The sequence below is a fragment of the Etheostoma spectabile genome, chromosome 18 (genome assembly GCF_008692095.1).
Source record: "Etheostoma spectabile isolate EspeVRDwgs_2016 chromosome 18, UIUC_Espe_1.0, whole genome shotgun sequence".
Lineage (NCBI taxonomy): Eukaryota > Metazoa > Chordata > Actinopteri > Perciformes > Percidae > Etheostoma > Etheostoma spectabile.
Genome location: NC_045750.1, coordinates 24,711,001 through 24,728,941, shown reverse-complemented (window position 1 = coordinate 24,728,941; position 17,941 = coordinate 24,711,001). Strand labels below are relative to the sequence as shown.

The 17,941-nt window shown below is 41.3% G+C and overlaps 2 protein-coding genes across 2 annotated transcripts; one reads left to right on the top strand and one right to left on the bottom strand.

The window, feature by feature from the left end:
- Positions 1-2,043: 2,043 nt before the first annotated feature.
- trmt6 (tRNA methyltransferase 6 non-catalytic subunit) lies at positions 2,044-9,063 on the top strand. Its single transcript, XM_032543066.1, has 12 exons — positions 2,044-2,356; positions 3,581-3,711; positions 3,905-4,014; positions 5,496-5,587; positions 5,692-5,775; positions 5,868-5,992; positions 6,123-6,293; positions 6,506-6,663; positions 6,822-6,907; positions 7,529-7,631; positions 7,915-8,001; positions 8,465-9,063. The coding sequence occupies exons 1-12, from the start codon at positions 2,250-2,252 to the stop codon at positions 8,624-8,626; spliced, it is 1,416 nt and encodes a 471-aa protein (XP_032398957.1). The 5' UTR covers positions 2,044-2,249; the 3' UTR covers positions 8,627-9,063.
- Positions 9,064-9,304: 241 nt separating this feature from the next.
- On the bottom strand, positions 9,305-13,738 carry chgb (chromogranin B). The gene is made up of 8 exons (XM_032543065.1): positions 13,485-13,738; positions 13,289-13,335; positions 12,923-13,013; positions 11,810-12,577; positions 11,047-11,359; positions 10,756-10,852; positions 10,327-10,431; positions 9,305-9,475 (listed from the first exon to the last, which is right to left on the bottom strand). Exons 1-8 carry the CDS (start codon positions 13,549-13,551, stop codon positions 9,395-9,397), a joined length of 1,569 nt encoding a protein of 522 aa, XP_032398956.1. The 5' UTR covers positions 13,552-13,738; the 3' UTR covers positions 9,305-9,394.
- Positions 13,739-17,941: the final 4,203 nt, after the last annotated feature.

Sequence of the window (17,941 nt, the reverse complement as noted above, 5' to 3'; positions counted from 1 at the left end):
AGAGAAGCTTAAAAATTCACAAGAACTATGTACTGTATGTGTCTTTGATGCATGATTTACTCAAGAATTTCAGCACCTAAAACTTCAGAACGTGCTTCAAGATTAATATACCTTGAATCTAACTTATGGGTTTTGGACTGAGGTCGCTATGACTTACTGTCTGATTGTAGTTGGATCATTTGAGAATAACTTGCCACTTACTGAAGCTGTTTCCCGTGTTGTTTAATTTCTTTCAATTTGACCACGTTGTGTCCTTTCTTGCAGTGTAAGAGGCTCTCTGTTGCTCTTTCAACCCCCTCACTGCTGCACTGCTGTGTAGAGGTGGGCAGGTGGAGTCGGCTCATTGTTTAAAGGCTGTTAGAAAACACCAGATTGTGCCCCATGGTGGGAAATGATACACACCCAACCAAGGCTGGGTGATGACGCGGTCCCTCAGCTAACATATTTAAACCCTACAAACTGTTGAAGTGCAATCCAGCAGCACCAGCTCCCATGTCGATAGATAGGCTATCAAGTTTACTTTTTTATAACTATACATAACAAAATCCATCTTGAATTCAATAAAGTTTTCAGGAACGTGTCATACAATTTAAAGTGCATATTCTCAACAGGCCTTAACGACATCTGGCCAGAATCAAGTCCCATCATCCATTTTCCAATTATTTAGATTATTATGGCAAGTGGTATATGAAAAATAAAAATTGTGTCAATAGTTTGTTGCTATTTATAGGCAATAAGCAAACACTATGTACAGCCTAAGGCTATGAGTCCACAATAGTTGGTATGTTTGCCATATTTTGCAACTATTTTGATTCCATATTCTTTAAATACACACTAGCTTACTATACATAAGAGATATGGCATATGTCATCCCGTAATATTATATACGCAAACATGTTGAAACGTGGGAACAGAATTCCATTGACACAAATAATGGAAACTGAAACCTGACAAGGATCAGGTGCTGTGTGTCTGGCATCTTATAATTATAATATAATAACATTATAGTTAATATAATCCAACATGTATTCGCCAATAAAGCTTCAGCCATATACCTCGTTAAATTTGTGTGCAAGATACAGTGACATTATGTTCACCATGATGCAGTCGTGTCACAAAGCATTAGCAAACCATATCCACACATACTATGTGTACCCTCTTCTAACACTGCACACATCTCAGTGTTTATGGTTTACATCCCAATATATATTCTCTAGCACTTGGGTTGTGCCCATAGACTGTATATAATATACACAGTCTATGGTACATACTTCTATGGTTATCTCGAGACATTTTACAGCTAGAGTAGGTCTAGACCACATTCTATAATTTATAAAGTCCCAACAATTCTAGTAATTCCCCCAAGAGCAAGCATGTGCCTGACCACAAATGAAGTTCCCTCACGGGAAAAATAAAGTTCTTTTGATTTTGAAGATGTTGAAGATGTCATAGCATAAATAGACTGTAAATATTATATATATATATATATACACTACCGGTCAAAAGTTTGGGTTCACTTACAAATTTCCATTCCACTCCATTATAGACAGGATAGCAGCTGATCTGAGTGGGTGGCTGACCTTTAATGCAATATCTACATTACCCATTATCAGCAACCATTCATCCAATGTTCCAAAGGCACATTCTGTTTACTAATCTGATATAATTTTAAAAAAAAACTAACTAAGAAAACATTGGACAACCCTTATGCAATTTTGTAAGCACATAATGTAATCTAAAAACTGCTGCCCTGGTTAAAAAAACAAGGCAACTTATCTCAGCTGGGATTCTGTCTATAATGGAGTGTAATGGAAATTTCTAAGTGACCCCAAACTTTTGACCGGTAGTGTATATATAGTCTATGGTTACCCGAAGACTGTGAAATTAGTCCGTGTCTAAAGTCTGTGCTTCTTCATAGCACTTCCCTCTCCTCTGACGATAACTTCACGCTCATCGATGATTCTGAAATTATTGGCTACATCCTATTGGCTAGCAAGCTCAGCGACGCAAAGCCAGCCAATCACCGATGACTATGTTGAAACATGGCACGCTCTACAGTCTGCAATTGTTTAGTCGTCCTGGGAAGCTAGGGAAATGAAAGCTAGCACGTGGAACTAGTGATTTGCCGTGTTTTGCTTTTAGTTCAGGGTGTTTTAGTGCCTTTTTGGACAGTGCCTTGTCAACGGCGACTCCGTATAAGTATCTGAAAGGGACAGCGGACTGGTGGGCTGGTTTTAATCTGCTTTATTATGGCGGACAATGTTGACGAGGATTCTCAGTACAGGATAAAAGAGGGCGACTACGTTGTGCTGAAACGGGGAGATGTCTTCAAAGCTGTGCAAATTCAACTGAAGAAGTAAGTCAGAATATGTTAACCTAACACAACAAAGGAACATAAACCCCATTTATTATAATTGCATGAGAGGCACAAACTGGGGCAACATCTGTCTGCTGGATGCCGCACATAGGGATGTATGGTCATACAGGGGCTAGAATAGGTCTACACCCCCAGGCTAAAGGGGATTAAAAAGAGGAATAAAAAAACACCTTTTGGAAATTGATCTTAATGCCTTAATGCAAAAAATTTAGAAAAATCCAACCTTTTAAGGACACCAATTTTCTTTGTGAATGAATAATGTATTGTAAATAAATAAATGTTCTTCCTTAAAATACAGGGGGCATAAGTATCCACCCCCCTATGTTAAATTCCCATAGAAGCAGGAACATTTTTATTATTAAAGGCCAGTTATTTCATTGATCAGGATACTATGCATCCTGATAAAGTTCCCTTGGCCTTTGGAATTAAAACACCCCCCCCCCCCCACAATCACATACCCTTCACTATACATAAAGATAGGCATGGGGAACTTTCCATAAGATCATCTCTCAATGCAAATCAAATCAGCTATTAAGCTAACTGAAATAAAACAATGCCAATCTCTATGAATGGTGAAGGGTATGTGATGATGTGTGGGGGGGGTAATTTTTAATTTCAAAGGCCAAGGGAACTTTATCAGGATGCATAGTATCCTGATCAATGAAATAACTGGCCTTTAAAAATGTTCCTGCCTCTATGGGAATTTAACATAAGGGGGTGGATACTTATGCCTGCTGTATTTTAAGGAAGAACATTTATTTATTTATAATACATTATTCATTCACAAAGAAAATTGATGTCCTTAAAAAATTGGATTTTCCAAATTGTTTGGTGTTAAGGCATGAAGATGAATTTCCAAATTCATAATTTTTTTAACTCCTCTTTTTTTATCAACTTCAGCCTGGGGGGGTAAACTTATTATAGCCATTGTAGATATCAAGTGCTCCTCCACATACGACAACATACAAATTGTATTTAGAGTATCAAATCATAACAAAAGTTATCTCGAGACACTTTACAGATAGAAGTGGTCAAGACCACACTCTATAATTCATAAGGTTCCAACAATCCTAGTAATTCCCCCAAAAGCAAGAATGTGCCTGACTACAAACAAAGTTAAAACAAAGTTCTTTGATTTTTGAAGATGTCATAGCATTGATTATTCTTATAATAATGATTTATTGCTGTACGTTCCACTCACAGGAAGGTGATTTTTGAGAAGCAGTGGTTCTTCCTGGATAAAGCTGTGGGCCAGTTGTACAGCAGCACATTTGAGATTGTGTCTGGAGGGATCCTGCAGCCTCTGAAGCCCAAGCACACAGAGGGCCCCGCTGGTGTGTGACCTGCTGCTGTTAAATAGCACCCACCAATCCCATTCATGCTTGAGTTTTACAACTGACACTTTTTATACCTCCCAGAATATAAATCTGTTATTTCCAGACTGTATGCATGGACATGTAAAAGACTATTACAGACTGTAACGCTTTATTCTTAACTATGAGTAATCTATTTTGTGTTTGTCCCCAGATGCAAAGGAGGCAGGCACAGACAACAGGAACATTGTAGACGATGGAAAATCACAGAAACTGACCAGGGATGACATTGAGACGCTCAAAGAGCAAGGTCTGAAGGGTCAGGTACATAAAAAATCTTGCAATAAGACCATTTTTACAACAATACGCTGGGTTGGACCAGGGCAAACTGACCCGTGTTCAACCCTTATTTTGTTTGATTCAAACCGAGTCGGTCAACACGGGTTGACCTCTCGTCATGACACACAAAAATTCAGATAGGACGTGGTTCACAAGCCGCAAGCGATGCGTGCCAATTATCATGTGCTGGTTATGGAAAGGTGACCTTTACTGTCCCCCCTAATCAGCCGGTTAATTTCTTCCTCACCACGGATTGGACGGCCAGGAGCTCCTACACCTTAAAATACACACACACATCTCTCTTTCTCTCTCTATATATATATAGATATATATATATATCTATAGATATATATATCGCTATCTCATACTGTTGTTTACCTCCCCTGTTGCTGAAAACATGACTGCTGCAGTTTGTTTTAAGGGTTGCGTCATGACTGTGGCTCCCATTTACACCCGATGACATCATTTATCCCGTACCGGTTGTTAGGGACGCTTGTGCAAGTCACACTAAAATTAACCCACGTCCAATCACCTCTCGACCTAGTTCACAGGCCGAGTCGATCAACGCCGGTTAGCCCTTTCAAACACAAAGTCACCCCTGCTCGGTGTAAACGGGGTAATACATAAATGGGAAAGTATTACAGTACTGCCAGATGTTGTCTGTTTTTGTTTTAAGAATAATGTGGGCAATATTTTTCAATATCTATTCTTTTCTTTTTAGTTGAAGGCCCTCAAATTTACGTTGTGAAAGACAAAAAACAATGGATGGATTATTCTAAAACGTTTTGTCTGCGTAGCCAAAGCCTGATATAGTTTATCCTTCTGTGCCATAGAGATCCGTAGTTGTCGAGTCGCACGCTGTTGCGCTCAGGGCTGATTGCTTTATTAAAATGAACGTGAGCGTCGTAGTTTATCAATCCATCTGCATGGTTCTGCTGCCAATAATACTAAGTTGTGCACAAAAAAAAATTAAAAGGTATAGTTGTTCCCAACACATACCTAAATAATGTATGCTTAAAACTACAGTGCCAAACTATTTCAGGAAATTACTCAGCCTTTAAAGAAAATGAAGTTAAATACTTGTGACCCTTTGTTAATGACTTATGGCGTTTTTCCATTAATGGTACCTCCTCGACTCGGCTGCGGCTCAGCTCACTTGGAACCTCGACTGAGGTAGTACTACAAAAAGTAACTGTTAGCAGGTACCAGGGACTTTTTTTTGTAATGGTAAACCGAAAAAGACGAGCAGAGTCGAGTAGGTACCCTGCAGTGGGAAAACACCATTACATTTTAAATTTGAATCAGTGTGGCACAGGCAGGATAGAGAAGACAAAAAGCATTGTAAGGTGGCCAATGCATTGTTGTTTTTTGTCTTGTGATGGGAACCTTATCTTTTAAATTATCAGATGAAACGTTGAAGTATACCAGAAGAGAGACTGGAGAAAATGTTTGCATGTGCTCCACAGGAAATCATTCAGCAGCTTATAGAGAACAGCTCAACATTCCGAGATAAGACCGAATATGCCCAGGATAAGTACATCAAGAAGAAAAAGAAGAAGTGAGTCACTTCCAAGGATGCACCCACAATTTGTTTCTGACTTAATATAATGTACTGCGTTGTAATTAGTGTTATCAGCTGTTACCATGCCTGTACTTTTCCAGGTATGAAAATACTGTGACGATTCTAAAACCGTCCTGTCGCATCCTGGCTATGATGTACCATGGCCGGGAACCGGGGAAGATCTGGTGAGTCAGCACAAGGATTAGCAGCATGTGTGAAAGTGGACTTTAACAGAGCAGAGAGAGATGTATGATGTGTATGTTTTCCTGTGATGCAGCCACCTGCGGTATGACACACTTGCCCAGATGTTGACCCTGGGAAACATCCACGCTGGCAGTAAAGTTTTGGTCTTCGAGACTTGTGCTGGCCTGGTGCTGGGATCTGTCATGGAAAGAATGGGCGGTACGTCAGTCCCGTAAACCTTTCTGCAGTTTTCATGCGTTTTCCCAAATGATTTTCTATACAAATAATGTATTTAAAAAGCTTTAACTGGCCCTTCTGTATAATTATGCTCTCTTTCCTCCTCATCCAGGCTATGGCTCAGTGATCCAAATGTACCCAGGAGGTGGGCCCGTTCGGGCGGGTGTGGAGAGCTTTGGCTTCCCAGAACATTTTCACGATATGCTGCATGAGTTTCCCATCTGCCATGTCAGTGCTCTGCTGGCAGGCACTCTGGACACCACCGCCAAAGATCCCAGTGCAGGTAGAGCCTGCCATTTAAAAACAATCTCTCCAAGATTGGTAGAGGCTTGTTTTTAGATGAAACTGAGTAGCTGCAAGTTAGTTCTGAAATGCCATAGAAAACCAAGTATTTCCTGGATGGTCATGTTATCATAGTTTCACCTTTTTATGGACTACACAGACTAAGATTCTTTGACATGCCTCTGAGGTAGATTCTCTCCCTCAACATTACAGATTCAAAGAAATCCGACACGTCTGCAGAAGAGGAGCAAAACCAGCCTGAGGCAGAACGGCGGGGCAGTCCAGAGGAACAGAGCATGGAGACCAGCACTGGGGCCGATGGTAGCCATGACCCCGAGAAAGATGAGCGGGAGAAACTCAAAGAAGCCAGAGTATGCCCACTATTTACTGAACCCACTTAGGACACTTTGGTTTTACTGGCATGCCTTTTTGTATTTGAAAGCAACAGGATTAAACATGGATGTAAAGAAAAGAAATCGGATCTGAAATTCAGTGTCCTATTATTATTTATTTATTTTTTTACTTTTAGGCTCAGGGAAAAAAGGTGAAGCAGGAGGAGAAACGGAAGAAGCTGGCAGCTGCTGCTGCCCTGCTGGAAGGCAGGAATGCAGACGGGTTGGTGTCCGATTTGGCTTCTTACACGTTTCTGTTCCTCTGCACCACTCTGTTCTTTTCAGCATCGGCCTCTTTCTCTTCCACCGCGGCTTTGTCAGTTCTCCGTGTAGTAAACAACAGTAATTAAAACAGATCTACAGGGATTACAAAGTGATGAATGATTCAAGTATTGTAAAAATGTCCATATAAGTCATGATGAATGCCGTTCTCCGAGCTCACACACGATGCCCCTACGAGGTGAACACAGTGATTGCTGTGCAGCTTCCTGTCATATAAAAGGAGGAACTTGCTTTATAGCTTATTTAAGATTAATGAAGTGTTGTGAGGGTGACATGAGTATTGATCTTGTTAGCCGATGGACTTTCCTCCCGAGTCTCCTCTACATCATAGCAGCTATATCATAAACTCTACCTTAGAGCAGACTGTCCTAAATCAGCCTCTTTGACTGTCTTACCCAGCGATGTAAAATATGAAATGAATGTCTACAATAGGTACTAAATCCCGGCCATAACTTGCATCGATATTGCCGACATACACATTTCCAGTAACAAAGTACACGGTTTACAGTGTATGTCATATTGGACAGGTTTGCTTCATCATCTGTTTGTGTCCCACATGCAGGTTGGTCATAGCCAGTCGGTTTCACCCGTGTCCAGTCCTAATGGGCCTGCTCAAATTCCTCTCCCCCTCCAGGCCTTTTGTTGTCTACTCCCAATACAAAGAGGTAAGATCGTCATAGCTTGTGGTGTGTACCGGAACCACAACACGTTTTGGATGAGGATAATTAGTTATGTCGCCAGTGCACACAGGTTTTCAATCTTCCAGTGGGAAATGTCCTTAAAACATTACTGCAGCGGACATTCCTGTCACTGCTGAGGAGATACAAGCCTGTCACGCCCTTGCCTTTTATTACCTTTTGTGCTTATGTAGCTGAAAAGATCACCCCGACTTGTTGACTCTGCAGTCGTCCTCTTAATGCTTATTTTTTTCCCCCTCCATCTCTGTAGGCTCTTATTGAGTGCTACACAAAGCTCAAGGACCATGGCGGTACAGTCAACCTCAGACTCACAGACACCTGGCTCAGACATTACCAGGTAAATCAGCACTGACATAGAATTATGGCTGCTCTATAAAATAAATTGGAAAATTTGAGTCATTTTTATATTACCACTCAAAATTTCTTTTAATGTTTTTGTAAATTAATCTTTTGGTAAATAAAATGAAGGTGACTATCAAATTGGGTCCGACAAACTTCAAATATTCATAATTTGTAACGACAAAGTATAGAAAAGCAGCACATTCTCACAGTACAATGTTTGGCATTTTTGAATAAATTGTCTGAATTGAAATTGTCATTTCATTCCCCTTAAATGACCCCCCACCATTTGCGCTCACTGTCCACGTTTGTGTTGCTTCTTCCAGAATTGTGTACTATGCAGCAAGTAGATAAAAACAATGTGCATACTCGGATATTCCCGCTAAATACCAAAGTGTTATTCCAGCCGGCCCTTCCTCTAGAATTAGTCTCCTGACTGTATTTCTGCGTTGTGTCCCTAGGTGTTGCCTAACAGGACACATCCTGTGCTACTGATGAGCGGGGGCGGGGGATACCTCCTCTCAGGAACAACGGTTGCCGCGGACTGCTCCAAACCCGCAGGCTCCCAGCAAGCTGGGGAACCAGCAGCAAAGAGACTGAAACTGACCGACACTGAAGGATGAACAAATACAGAAGAATCCATCTTTAAGGGCACGTTACCAATGGCCTATAAGGATTCTCCTCCAGCATGGACTTCTCTTTCTGCTGAACTGATTTGACACATCTGGAATAAGGGAGACTAGAATGTTTGGTTTGCGTTCATCAGAACACTTTTTCCTGGCATGTGTTCAGATCAGTGCAGAGAAAAGGTGTTGGGATGCTGAGGAGCAAACTAAAAGCCGGTTTAGGCAGGGTAGGCTCAGTGTATTGCGTAAGGAATTTCTGAAATTTAAGTTGAGAGTAAGTGACAATTTGTTTTTGAGTTAATGCTCTCCAGCTTCTAGGTTATGACTTTTTATTTTACCTGCAGAAAGTGCCATTTGTTATGATCTAGTTGCTAAAACAGCTTCACTGTGGGTTAAATATATCTGCACAGGATTAAAAAACAATACTAAACCTGGTGTGTGTACTTGATTTTTCTTCAAAGAATTTGAGAGATAATTTGTTTGGTCCCAGAATAACTCCTTTTATTGAGTGCAGACTGAACAAACTCTTCAGAACACAACGATATAATAATTTGTCTCAGATATATTTTATAGTTTTCTCTCATGTTTAAACATCAAAACCATTCCCATGCGTATTAATTTAACATCAGAATATCACAAATATGTTGATAAAATGTATTGGCAAGGCTCCAAGATTTATTTTTGTCTTTAACACTAAGCACACTAAATTGGCTGACATACAGTAGGACAGCAGCAGGTAGTGCCTCTAAATGCTGTCCATTCTGGTTATGCACTGTTGTCATGCAGCTTGGCAGCGATTTTCTGCAGCTCCGTGTCCATCGCTGCAAGGTTTTCCAGCTCTTTCTCCTAAAAAACAAGAAATCTGTGTAATATACTTTATGTAAATTGGTCATTTAGGTTAAACATTCCCTAATTATCCCTTGATTTGTGGTGCTGTAAAACTGATATCACTACACAACCACCTTCCTTTTTCTGCTTTAAGTATGTGACAAGATGAAGGGAGGTCTCTACAGGCCGGTGCTCTCTTTTTTAATGACCGTATTATGACTGATTGCTCTGGGAGGCTATAATCATGGGGTTCTTAGTGTGATTACTGCAGCAGTAATAAAAAAGGTGATGTGCAAATAAAACAGCAAACAAGGTGATGCTGAACGAGAGATGCTGTGAGCAAGAACTGATTTGACATAGACAGCAAAATCATTCTAGCATATATTCCAAAGTTGAGGAACGAGTCACTGCCCTCGGATATACTGGTTATATTTCTCCTTCATGTATTTCGGACATGCTCGTGGCGGACAATTCTTGATGTGCATTTACTCAGATGCATATTCACTGATGCTCTGAAGGCTAAATCCTGACATCCTCATGTAGACTAGACATTTCCATAATGAGCATGGTTGCTTGCTTTCGCCCCCCCCCACTGTGAAACAGTGTGGCAGAGGCACTTGATGTGCTTCATGGCTTTACTGGGTCAGCTTTATATGAAAGGGGAAGATTTGTTTTATGGAAATGCCTTCAGAATTAAGGTTCTTTACATTTTAGATCAAAGGTGATTTCAAACATGAGTTTTGCATCCTGGCTGCTACGTGGTCTTAGATGTGAAATGTATTTTCAGTTCAGTAGTCTAATTAGAGGTGAACGTGACAGCAAATAAATTCTCAGCCATAAAGGTCTTTTTGTTTGAAAGGCGTGTTTACCTCCGGCGGGGTAAGCGCTCTCTGGTGCATGCTCCTCTTTGGCTCCTCTTGATTAGGATGGCTGGCCCTTATCTTATAGCTCAGCACCTTGGCCAGTTCATCCATCTGAAAACATCAAAGACAGAATCACATTATGTCTAAACTGTACGATCAATGCAAAATAATGATGTGCTCTGCTAATCAAACCATCACTGGTAATTGATAATCAAAATGGTTCATTTTTTTGAAAATGTACCGGTGTTGGGTCAATCCCAAACAATATACCGCAAATGTGCTAAAAGGTTTACTAGGCTAGGATTCATAAAAACATTTTTAGAAAGATCAAATTTTCTTTATCTACATGTTTCGGTTGCCACTAATCGAAAGCAAAAGGCAGAAATATGTCTGCTTAATATATGCAGGAAAATAAGGGTATCACATAATGCCTACCTTGTTAGAAGCAGCATTCTCATCTGAATCCCTTTTATACCACGCAGGATGGTAGTAACCTCTGAAAATCCATGGATTGCGCTTTTCTGCTAGATACCTGAAAAACAGCCCCAATTACTTTCTGTTCAAACAACAATATTAATGTCAGCATATGTACACTACTAAGGGGTTTGTTCATGTCTTGTGCAAAATGTTTTTTGATGGGGTGTTACCCCAGCTCAGGGCAGTGTTTTGTGCATTGGGGTGCAGAATGCAAAGTTGCAGAATTAAGCAGTACGAGTTGTTGGATACCTCATTACTTGGTCCCCGTCCTTTGCCGTCTCCTCATATTCTTCTGCATCACCCCTCTGTTCTTCCTCTTCTTCTGATCCACCACGTTTGTGAAACTTCTTTTTATGGTGGTATCGATGTGTCGGTTTCCATATACGCTTTTCTATTTCTTGCTCTTCTTTTCCATGTCTTTTGTCGAGGCCCCAGGACTCCTGGCTGCGTTCCTCCTCAGGCTCTTCTCTCACCTCCTCGGAGAGCTCTTCATCACGCTTGTGTCTCCTCTGGTGGTACCTGCCGGCCCTCCACTCCCGCTTTTCTCTTCCAGTATCAAAGTCCCAGGACTCCTGGCTGCGTTCTTCATCTGGCTCTTCCCCGGCTTCCTCGGCGAGCTCTTCGTCGCGCTTGTGTCTCCTCTGGTGAAATCTGCCAGCCCTCCAGTCCCTCTTGTCAAGACCCCAAGATTCCTGGCTGCGTTCTTCTGGCTCTTCCTCGGAGAGCTCTTTGTCACGCTTGTGTTTCCTCTGGTGGTATCTGCCGGCCCTTCGGTCCCTCTTGTCAAGACCCCAAGATTCCTGGCTGCGTTCTTCTTCTGGCTCTTCCTCGGAGAGCTCTTCGTCACGCTTGTGTCTCCTCTGGTGGAATCTCCCAGCCCTCCAGTCCCTCTTGTCGAGACCCCAAGATTCCTGGCTGCGTTCTTCTTCTGGCTCTTCCTCAGAGAGTTCTTCGTCACGCTTGTGTCTCCTCTGGTGGTACCTTCCAGCCCTCCAGTCCCTCTTGTCGAGACCCCAGGACTCCTGGCTGCGTTCTTCTTCTGGCTCTTCCCCGGCTTCTTCGGCGAGCTCTTCGTCACGTTTGTGTCTCCTCTGGTGAAATCTGCCGGCCCTCCAGTCCCTCTTGTCAAGACCCCAGGACTCCTGGCTGCGTTCACCATCTTCTTCCTCCTCCAGTGGTTCATCACCACGTTTGTGGAGCTTTTTCTTGTGGTGGTAGCGATGTGTGGGCTTCCATATGCGCTTGTCTCTCTCCTCCTCGTCCTTGTTCCCTTGCCTTTTGTCCACATCCCAGTATTCTTGGCTACGTTCTTCCTCTGGCTCCTCCATCTCTCCTCCGAAAGATTCCTCATTGCGTTTGTGTTTTCTTTGGTGGTATCTTCCAGGCCTCCAGTTCTTCTTCTCTCGCTCTTCATCTCCTTCGTCTTCAGATCTCTTTTCGTCGATACCCCAGCTCTCCTGACTGCGCTCATTGTCGTCTTCTTTTTCTTCTTCTCCTCGTTTGTGTTTCCTTTGGTGGTACCTTCCAGGCTTCCAGCTGCTCCTCTTCTCCCGCTCTCCTTCCTCTTCGTTCTCATGTCTCTTCTCCTTCTCATCACCCAGACTCCAGGATTCTTGGCTGCGTTCGTCTTCGGAGAGGTCTCTTTTTTCCTCCACGGATTGTAGGAGAGCCTCGATGTCTTTCACATCTGCTGTCTTTTCCTCAGGATAACCTTTGGCCACCTCTCCATGAGTTACTATCCCCTCCCCACTCTTCTTGTCCAGCGGGGAATGGTTAACCCCTATGACAGAACACGAGAAAAATCAAAAGGAGGTGTCAAATATGTGCTCAGTATAGCTCTAAGACTTCAGCCTTAAGGTCAAATCCCATCTTGTATTTGATCAATCACTCTTGTGTTGTCTGTGGCATGAAAGCTGAACGCGATCTGAATAGCTCTATTTTTGTCACCAGCTGTTTGCCAAGATATATTTGTTCAAGTTTGTTTTATGTGTTTGAATCTACCAGCTTCTCAATGTCTCAGCAACCTGACAGTTAAAAGACTACTGCATCAACAATATCCTTAATGCTTTAAATATGCCTGTTTACTATCTCCATGCACAGTGAAAAATCTGCTTGTGCTACAAACCTGCTTGGAGAAGACCTTTGCATTCCTGATCCAGCTGGGAGTCTGGTTTGGAAAGAGCTTTGGACAAGACTTCAACCAAACAGCGTGTTACCTGCAATTAACCAAAACTGTATATTAGAGCTGTAAAGATGAATCGATTAATTTAATTAGTTGTCAACTATTAAATTAATCGCCAACTATTTTGATTATCGATTAATCTGTTTTGAGTCCAACTTAAATGTGAATATTTCCCAGTTTTTTCACTCTATGACACTAAACAGATTTTAACTAATAAATTAATCAAGAAAATAATAGTTGCAGCCCTGTTATATATGTAGCTCTTTGCTGCTTTAATTACTGCATAGCTGCTGTGTCAGAACAACATACCACATCTTCTCTCTGCCCTTCTTTTCCCACTGGAAACGCTAGATTTTCTGCATTAGAAAGAAAGCATTTATGTTAGAATGAAAAGATTGCATGTATTTTGCGTGAAAGAGCAGCCACTGTCTCTGTCCATGGTCCTGAACTGCTCCCACTAACTTACAGCACTCTGCAAGAAGAAAACCAACACTCCGTTACCTACCTGTCAACAAAGCTGCAACCGCAACAGCGACAAAAATAAGTCTCATCTTGGCGAGATGAAGGTACATCCAAGAAAATGTGAGAAAAGCATCAACTCCAGTCTGAAGCTGCAGGAGAACAATAGAGCGCTGACTGGGCGCCTGCTGCTCTGAAGACTGGAGCAGAGGAGCGCCTCTAATAAAGAGAGAAGTGGGCTGGAGGAGCGTAGGAGGAGGGCTTTAGGCGTTGTTAATGTCATGACTCATTAGACCTGCAAAAACAATGGTCCGAGTGAAATTTGACGCACGCACAATGTCGACATTCTGCGCAAAGTGAATTAGTAATTAGTGTCACAGTTCATTCAGGTGATTATTTAAACCGATTCATGAGACGGGGGAATTAGGGTTATGTAGTGTTTGTGTTTATTGCCGTGAGATGCCTGAGGACATGCAGGTTTAGGGGGTGGACACATCATCACGGAGATTCGTGATGTCTTCTGCAACCCAATACTACAGCCCTGCAACCCTAGTTTGTAAAGAAGAGTCTTGTTTTTATGTCAGAGTGAAGTTGATTCAGCTCAGCCTACGGGATGTTTATGCTGCTGGTGTTCTTCTGTTACTGAAAAAGTATTATATTGGAAGTTATGCATGGTATTTCAAGTCCTGTTTATTGCAGGTCTACTGTTTTGGTTTGCATCATTTTCCATATTGATGACATTGTGCCCTGGGGTTAATTCACTCGAAATAAACTTTTAATCATTTTTTTTGGCTTACTCCAGTCTCTAGCTGAAGTTATGTAACATCCCAGTATTATCAACTGCAATGTTGCCCTACATTTCATGTTTGTTTAAATGATTGAATGTAGGCTAAAATAAAAGTTAGACTAGACATTTACAGCCATGGAATCTACCAAACCCCGAGTTAGAATTCAGCCCAACTGACTGAGCTTCAGCACCACTAGAGGAAAGCTAGTTAATAGAGATCTGAATTGATAGCGGTTAACAGTCAAGTGACACGGATGTGTTAGAGGAGTGTGTTTGCTGTTTTTGTCCAACCTTATTCACTGATCCGGCGGTATCATGTGACTGGCTTAAAAAGAACACAGCTGCACAGAAACATAACAAATTTACTTATTGCATTGTCAAGTGCAATGATTTGTGTGTTCGTGTGTAAGGATGGTAATCTAATCTTGAGTTCAAACTTCTACTTTTAATCTCCCCAACATTCCATGAAGCAATGAACAGCATCGTAATCTGCGACTGCCGCCGTCTTCATAACAGACCCTGGATTGAGATGAGCTGACATTTGCAGCGACAGAGCTCAAACTGAGTAGGCTCAGCTCAGCGCGGCTCAGAACATTCAAACTGACAACTGCTAGCATCTTCTTTTTGGCACTTTTGGCACTCTTGCTTCCTTGTAGAGCAATTGGTTCTTCCTCACTGCATATATGATTTAATTCAGACACAAGAAAAGTCAAAAAAAATCACTGGTTTCAAATTTTGGAGAATGGGCTACCATAAATTCTAAATGACTCAGCTTTATCAACATGTATGGGCCTCTGTAGATGCTTAAAAATGTGTAATGATAAAAATCTTTATATGAAGTGTTTACGCAACAAGCACTGACCTTTATATATGGTAAAGTACATTCAAATTTAATCATGTCTTGGAAACCGTGAGGCCAGAACAGCTGTGGGGAAAATGAGAATATCCCGCTCCATAAATCGGCTCTCACGCCTGTGCCTCTCGTGCCTACATGACTGGTTTGGGATATCTCTTTGTTTCTGCAGACAGGCGCCATTGTGGGGACTGAAATAATTACTGGTCAGAGCATAAAACAGTGTCTTGTGTTCCCAAGCTATAAGCGGTATTTCAAAGAAGCCAGTGAACCCAGACTTTGTGTGAATGATATGATTTTCAACTTCACGTTTTGTGTACTGAACAGCAGCAGCAAGAGGGTAAGAATGTTGCAGTTTCCTCTGCTGTCCCCAGGGAGGAAGTCATGTCTGTGACTGAGGCTCAGTGCTCCAAGTGAGCCATCCAGTCTCTAGATATCAAAAGCGCTGAAGCACTAAATTATAAAAGCCCCATGCTCTGAACAACGTGTGTATGTCCGAGAATGCGTGTCCACACGCGTGTGCTGTGTATGTGTTTTTGTGGCCTGACTGCTATTGCTCCAATCCTGATGAATATTTTAGTGAGCCATGAAGATTTAGGAGCTTACGGGCAACGAAGGGGGAGATGTGAGAGGGAGCGCTCGATGCGTTCAGACAGGCTCTGTGAGCACGACTCCGATTGGTCCCTGTCTGCAACAACACCACACCTTTCATCACGACTCATTACATGTAAGAACAAAAGGCAAGCGGCTCACGATGAGCACAATGCAATGTGCCGCATGAAAGCCTCAACTGGGCTTTGATCCTTGGTGGGGACTAAACTACTGAGGGACTTTGATGATATTCCAAGGACAATAGGAGAATCAGTGTTCGGTCTTCTGTGGTCAAATGCATTTGCTTTTGCTATTGTCTGTCTGGTTAAAGTATCATTGTTGTCTGACATTTTGTTGAAAAGGAGGGAGCTTGATTTTTCTTTTTTGGAGCCACTTCTTAGTCTTTGAGGACAATCTGCTGTTAGATCTCAAGCAAAGTTCTCACAACACTCTCTCGCAAACATCCCTAACTTGAAATATAAAAATCATCTTGGTTATTGCTGGGAAAAAAAAGAGGTCCAACATAACAGTCTAACAGCAAAAGTATAAACACAGACTTAAAACTGGTCTTGGTTGCACAAAAAAGTAAACTATTTTAGGAGCAAGCAACGTCCAAGCAGCTTCTTCTGTTGTCTTTTTTGTGTCTTTGCTGATCAAACATGGTAGTTTTCACCAATAAAGTGTGCATTATGCTGTTGTGTCCAATCCAGCCAACAAGTAGCATATTTAGGACCCTTTGTGTTTATTGTTCTTTTTAGTAAGAAGTACAGTGGCTTGCATAAGTTTACACACCCATGCTAAAGTTGATTAAAAATAGGGAATAAAAAAAACATCTTTTGGAAATTGATCTTAATGCCTTAATTCAAACAAATTTAGGAAAATCTAAATCTTTTAAGGACAATGATTCTCTTTGTGAATGAATAACGTATTGTAAATAAATAAATGTTCTTCCTTAAAATACAGGGGCATAAGTACACACACCCCTATGTTAAATTCCCATAGAAGCAGATTTTCATTTTTAATGGCCAGTTATTCATGAATCAGGATACTATGCATCCTGATAAAGTTCCATTGGCCTTTGGACTTAAAATAACCCCCCCCCCCATCATCACATACCCTTCACCATACATAGGCAAAGCAAGGCAAGGCAGCTTTATTTGTATAGCACATTTCAGCAACAGGGCAATTCAAAGTGCTTTACACAAAACAATAACCAGATAAACACAAACAAACGTTAAAAGTCATAAGCATTAAAAATCAATAAGACACATGAATAGACAGTTAAAAACAAATAGAAACATTAGGACACATAAAACACAAGAATAAATTACGTGCAGCATAAGAAAGAAGAGCATTCATTTAAAGAAGCAGCATCAAAAAGAGGTCTTCAGCCTTGATTTAAAAGACTGAGAGTAGCAGCGGATCTGCAGGTTCTGGGAGTTTATTCCAGATATGAGGAGCATAGAAACTGAAAGCTGCTTCACCCTGTTTAGTTCTGACTCTGGGGACAGAAAGTAGACCTGTCCCAGATGACCTGAGAGGTCTGGGGGGTCATAGTGTAGTAGCAGATCAGAAATGTATTTTGGACCTAACCGTTAAGGGATTTATAAACTAGCAAGAGTACTTTGAAATCAATTCTTTGAGACACAGGAAGCCAGTGTAAGACTCAGAACTGGAGTGATGTGATCCAGTCTCTTGGTCTTAGTGAGTTCTGAATCAGCTGCAGCTGTCTGATTGATTTTTTAGGGAGACCTGTAAAGACCCCGTTACAGTAGTCAATCTACTGAAGATGAAAGCATGGACCAGTTTTTCCAAGTCCTGTTGACACATAAGTCCTTTAACCCTTGATATATTCTTAAGGTGATAGTAGGCTGACTTTGTAATTGTCTTAATGTGGCTGTTAAAGTTCAGGTCTGAGTCCATGATTACACCAAGATTTCTGGCTTTGTCTGTTGTTTTTAAAATTGTTGTTTGAAGCTGAGCGCAGACTTTTAATCGTTCCTCTTTTTTTCCAAAAACATAGACATACGCATGGAGAACTTTAAATAAGATCATCTCTCAATGCAAATACTGAATAACTGAAATAACACCTTGCCAATATCTATGTATTGTGATGGGTATTATTGGTATTTGTGTCTATAAAAGGTTGGATTTTCCTAAATGTTTCCAATTGAGGCATTAAGATCAATTTCCAAAAGATATTTTTTATTCCTCCTTCCTTTTTATAACTTTAGCATGGGTGTGTTAACCTATGCAAGCCACTGTAAATGGA

Excerpts from the sequence above, each read along its gene's own strand:
- chgb (XM_032543065.1), bottom strand. The coding sequence starts at position 13,551 with ATGTACCTTCATCTCGCCAAGATGAGACTTATTTTTGTCGCTGTTGCG. Across the intron at positions 12,578-12,922 it reads CAAAGGTCTTCTCCAAGCAG|GGGTTAACCATTCCCCGCTG; the intron begins GTTTGTAGCACA and ends GTTCTGTCATAG. Across the intron at positions 9,476-10,326 it reads GAGCGCTTACCCCGCCGGAG|GAGAAAGAGCTGGAAAACCT; the intron begins GTAAACACGCCT and ends CTTGTTTTTTAG.
- trmt6 (XM_032543066.1), top strand. The coding sequence starts at position 2,250 with ATGGCGGACAATGTTGACGAGGATTCTCAGTACAGGATAAAAGAGGGC. Across the intron at positions 5,776-5,867 it reads CGGGAACCGGGGAAGATCTG|CCACCTGCGGTATGACACAC; the intron begins GTGAGTCAGCAC and ends CCTGTGATGCAG. Across the intron at positions 7,632-7,914 it reads TCTACTCCCAATACAAAGAG|GCTCTTATTGAGTGCTACAC; the intron begins GTAAGATCGTCA and ends CCATCTCTGTAG.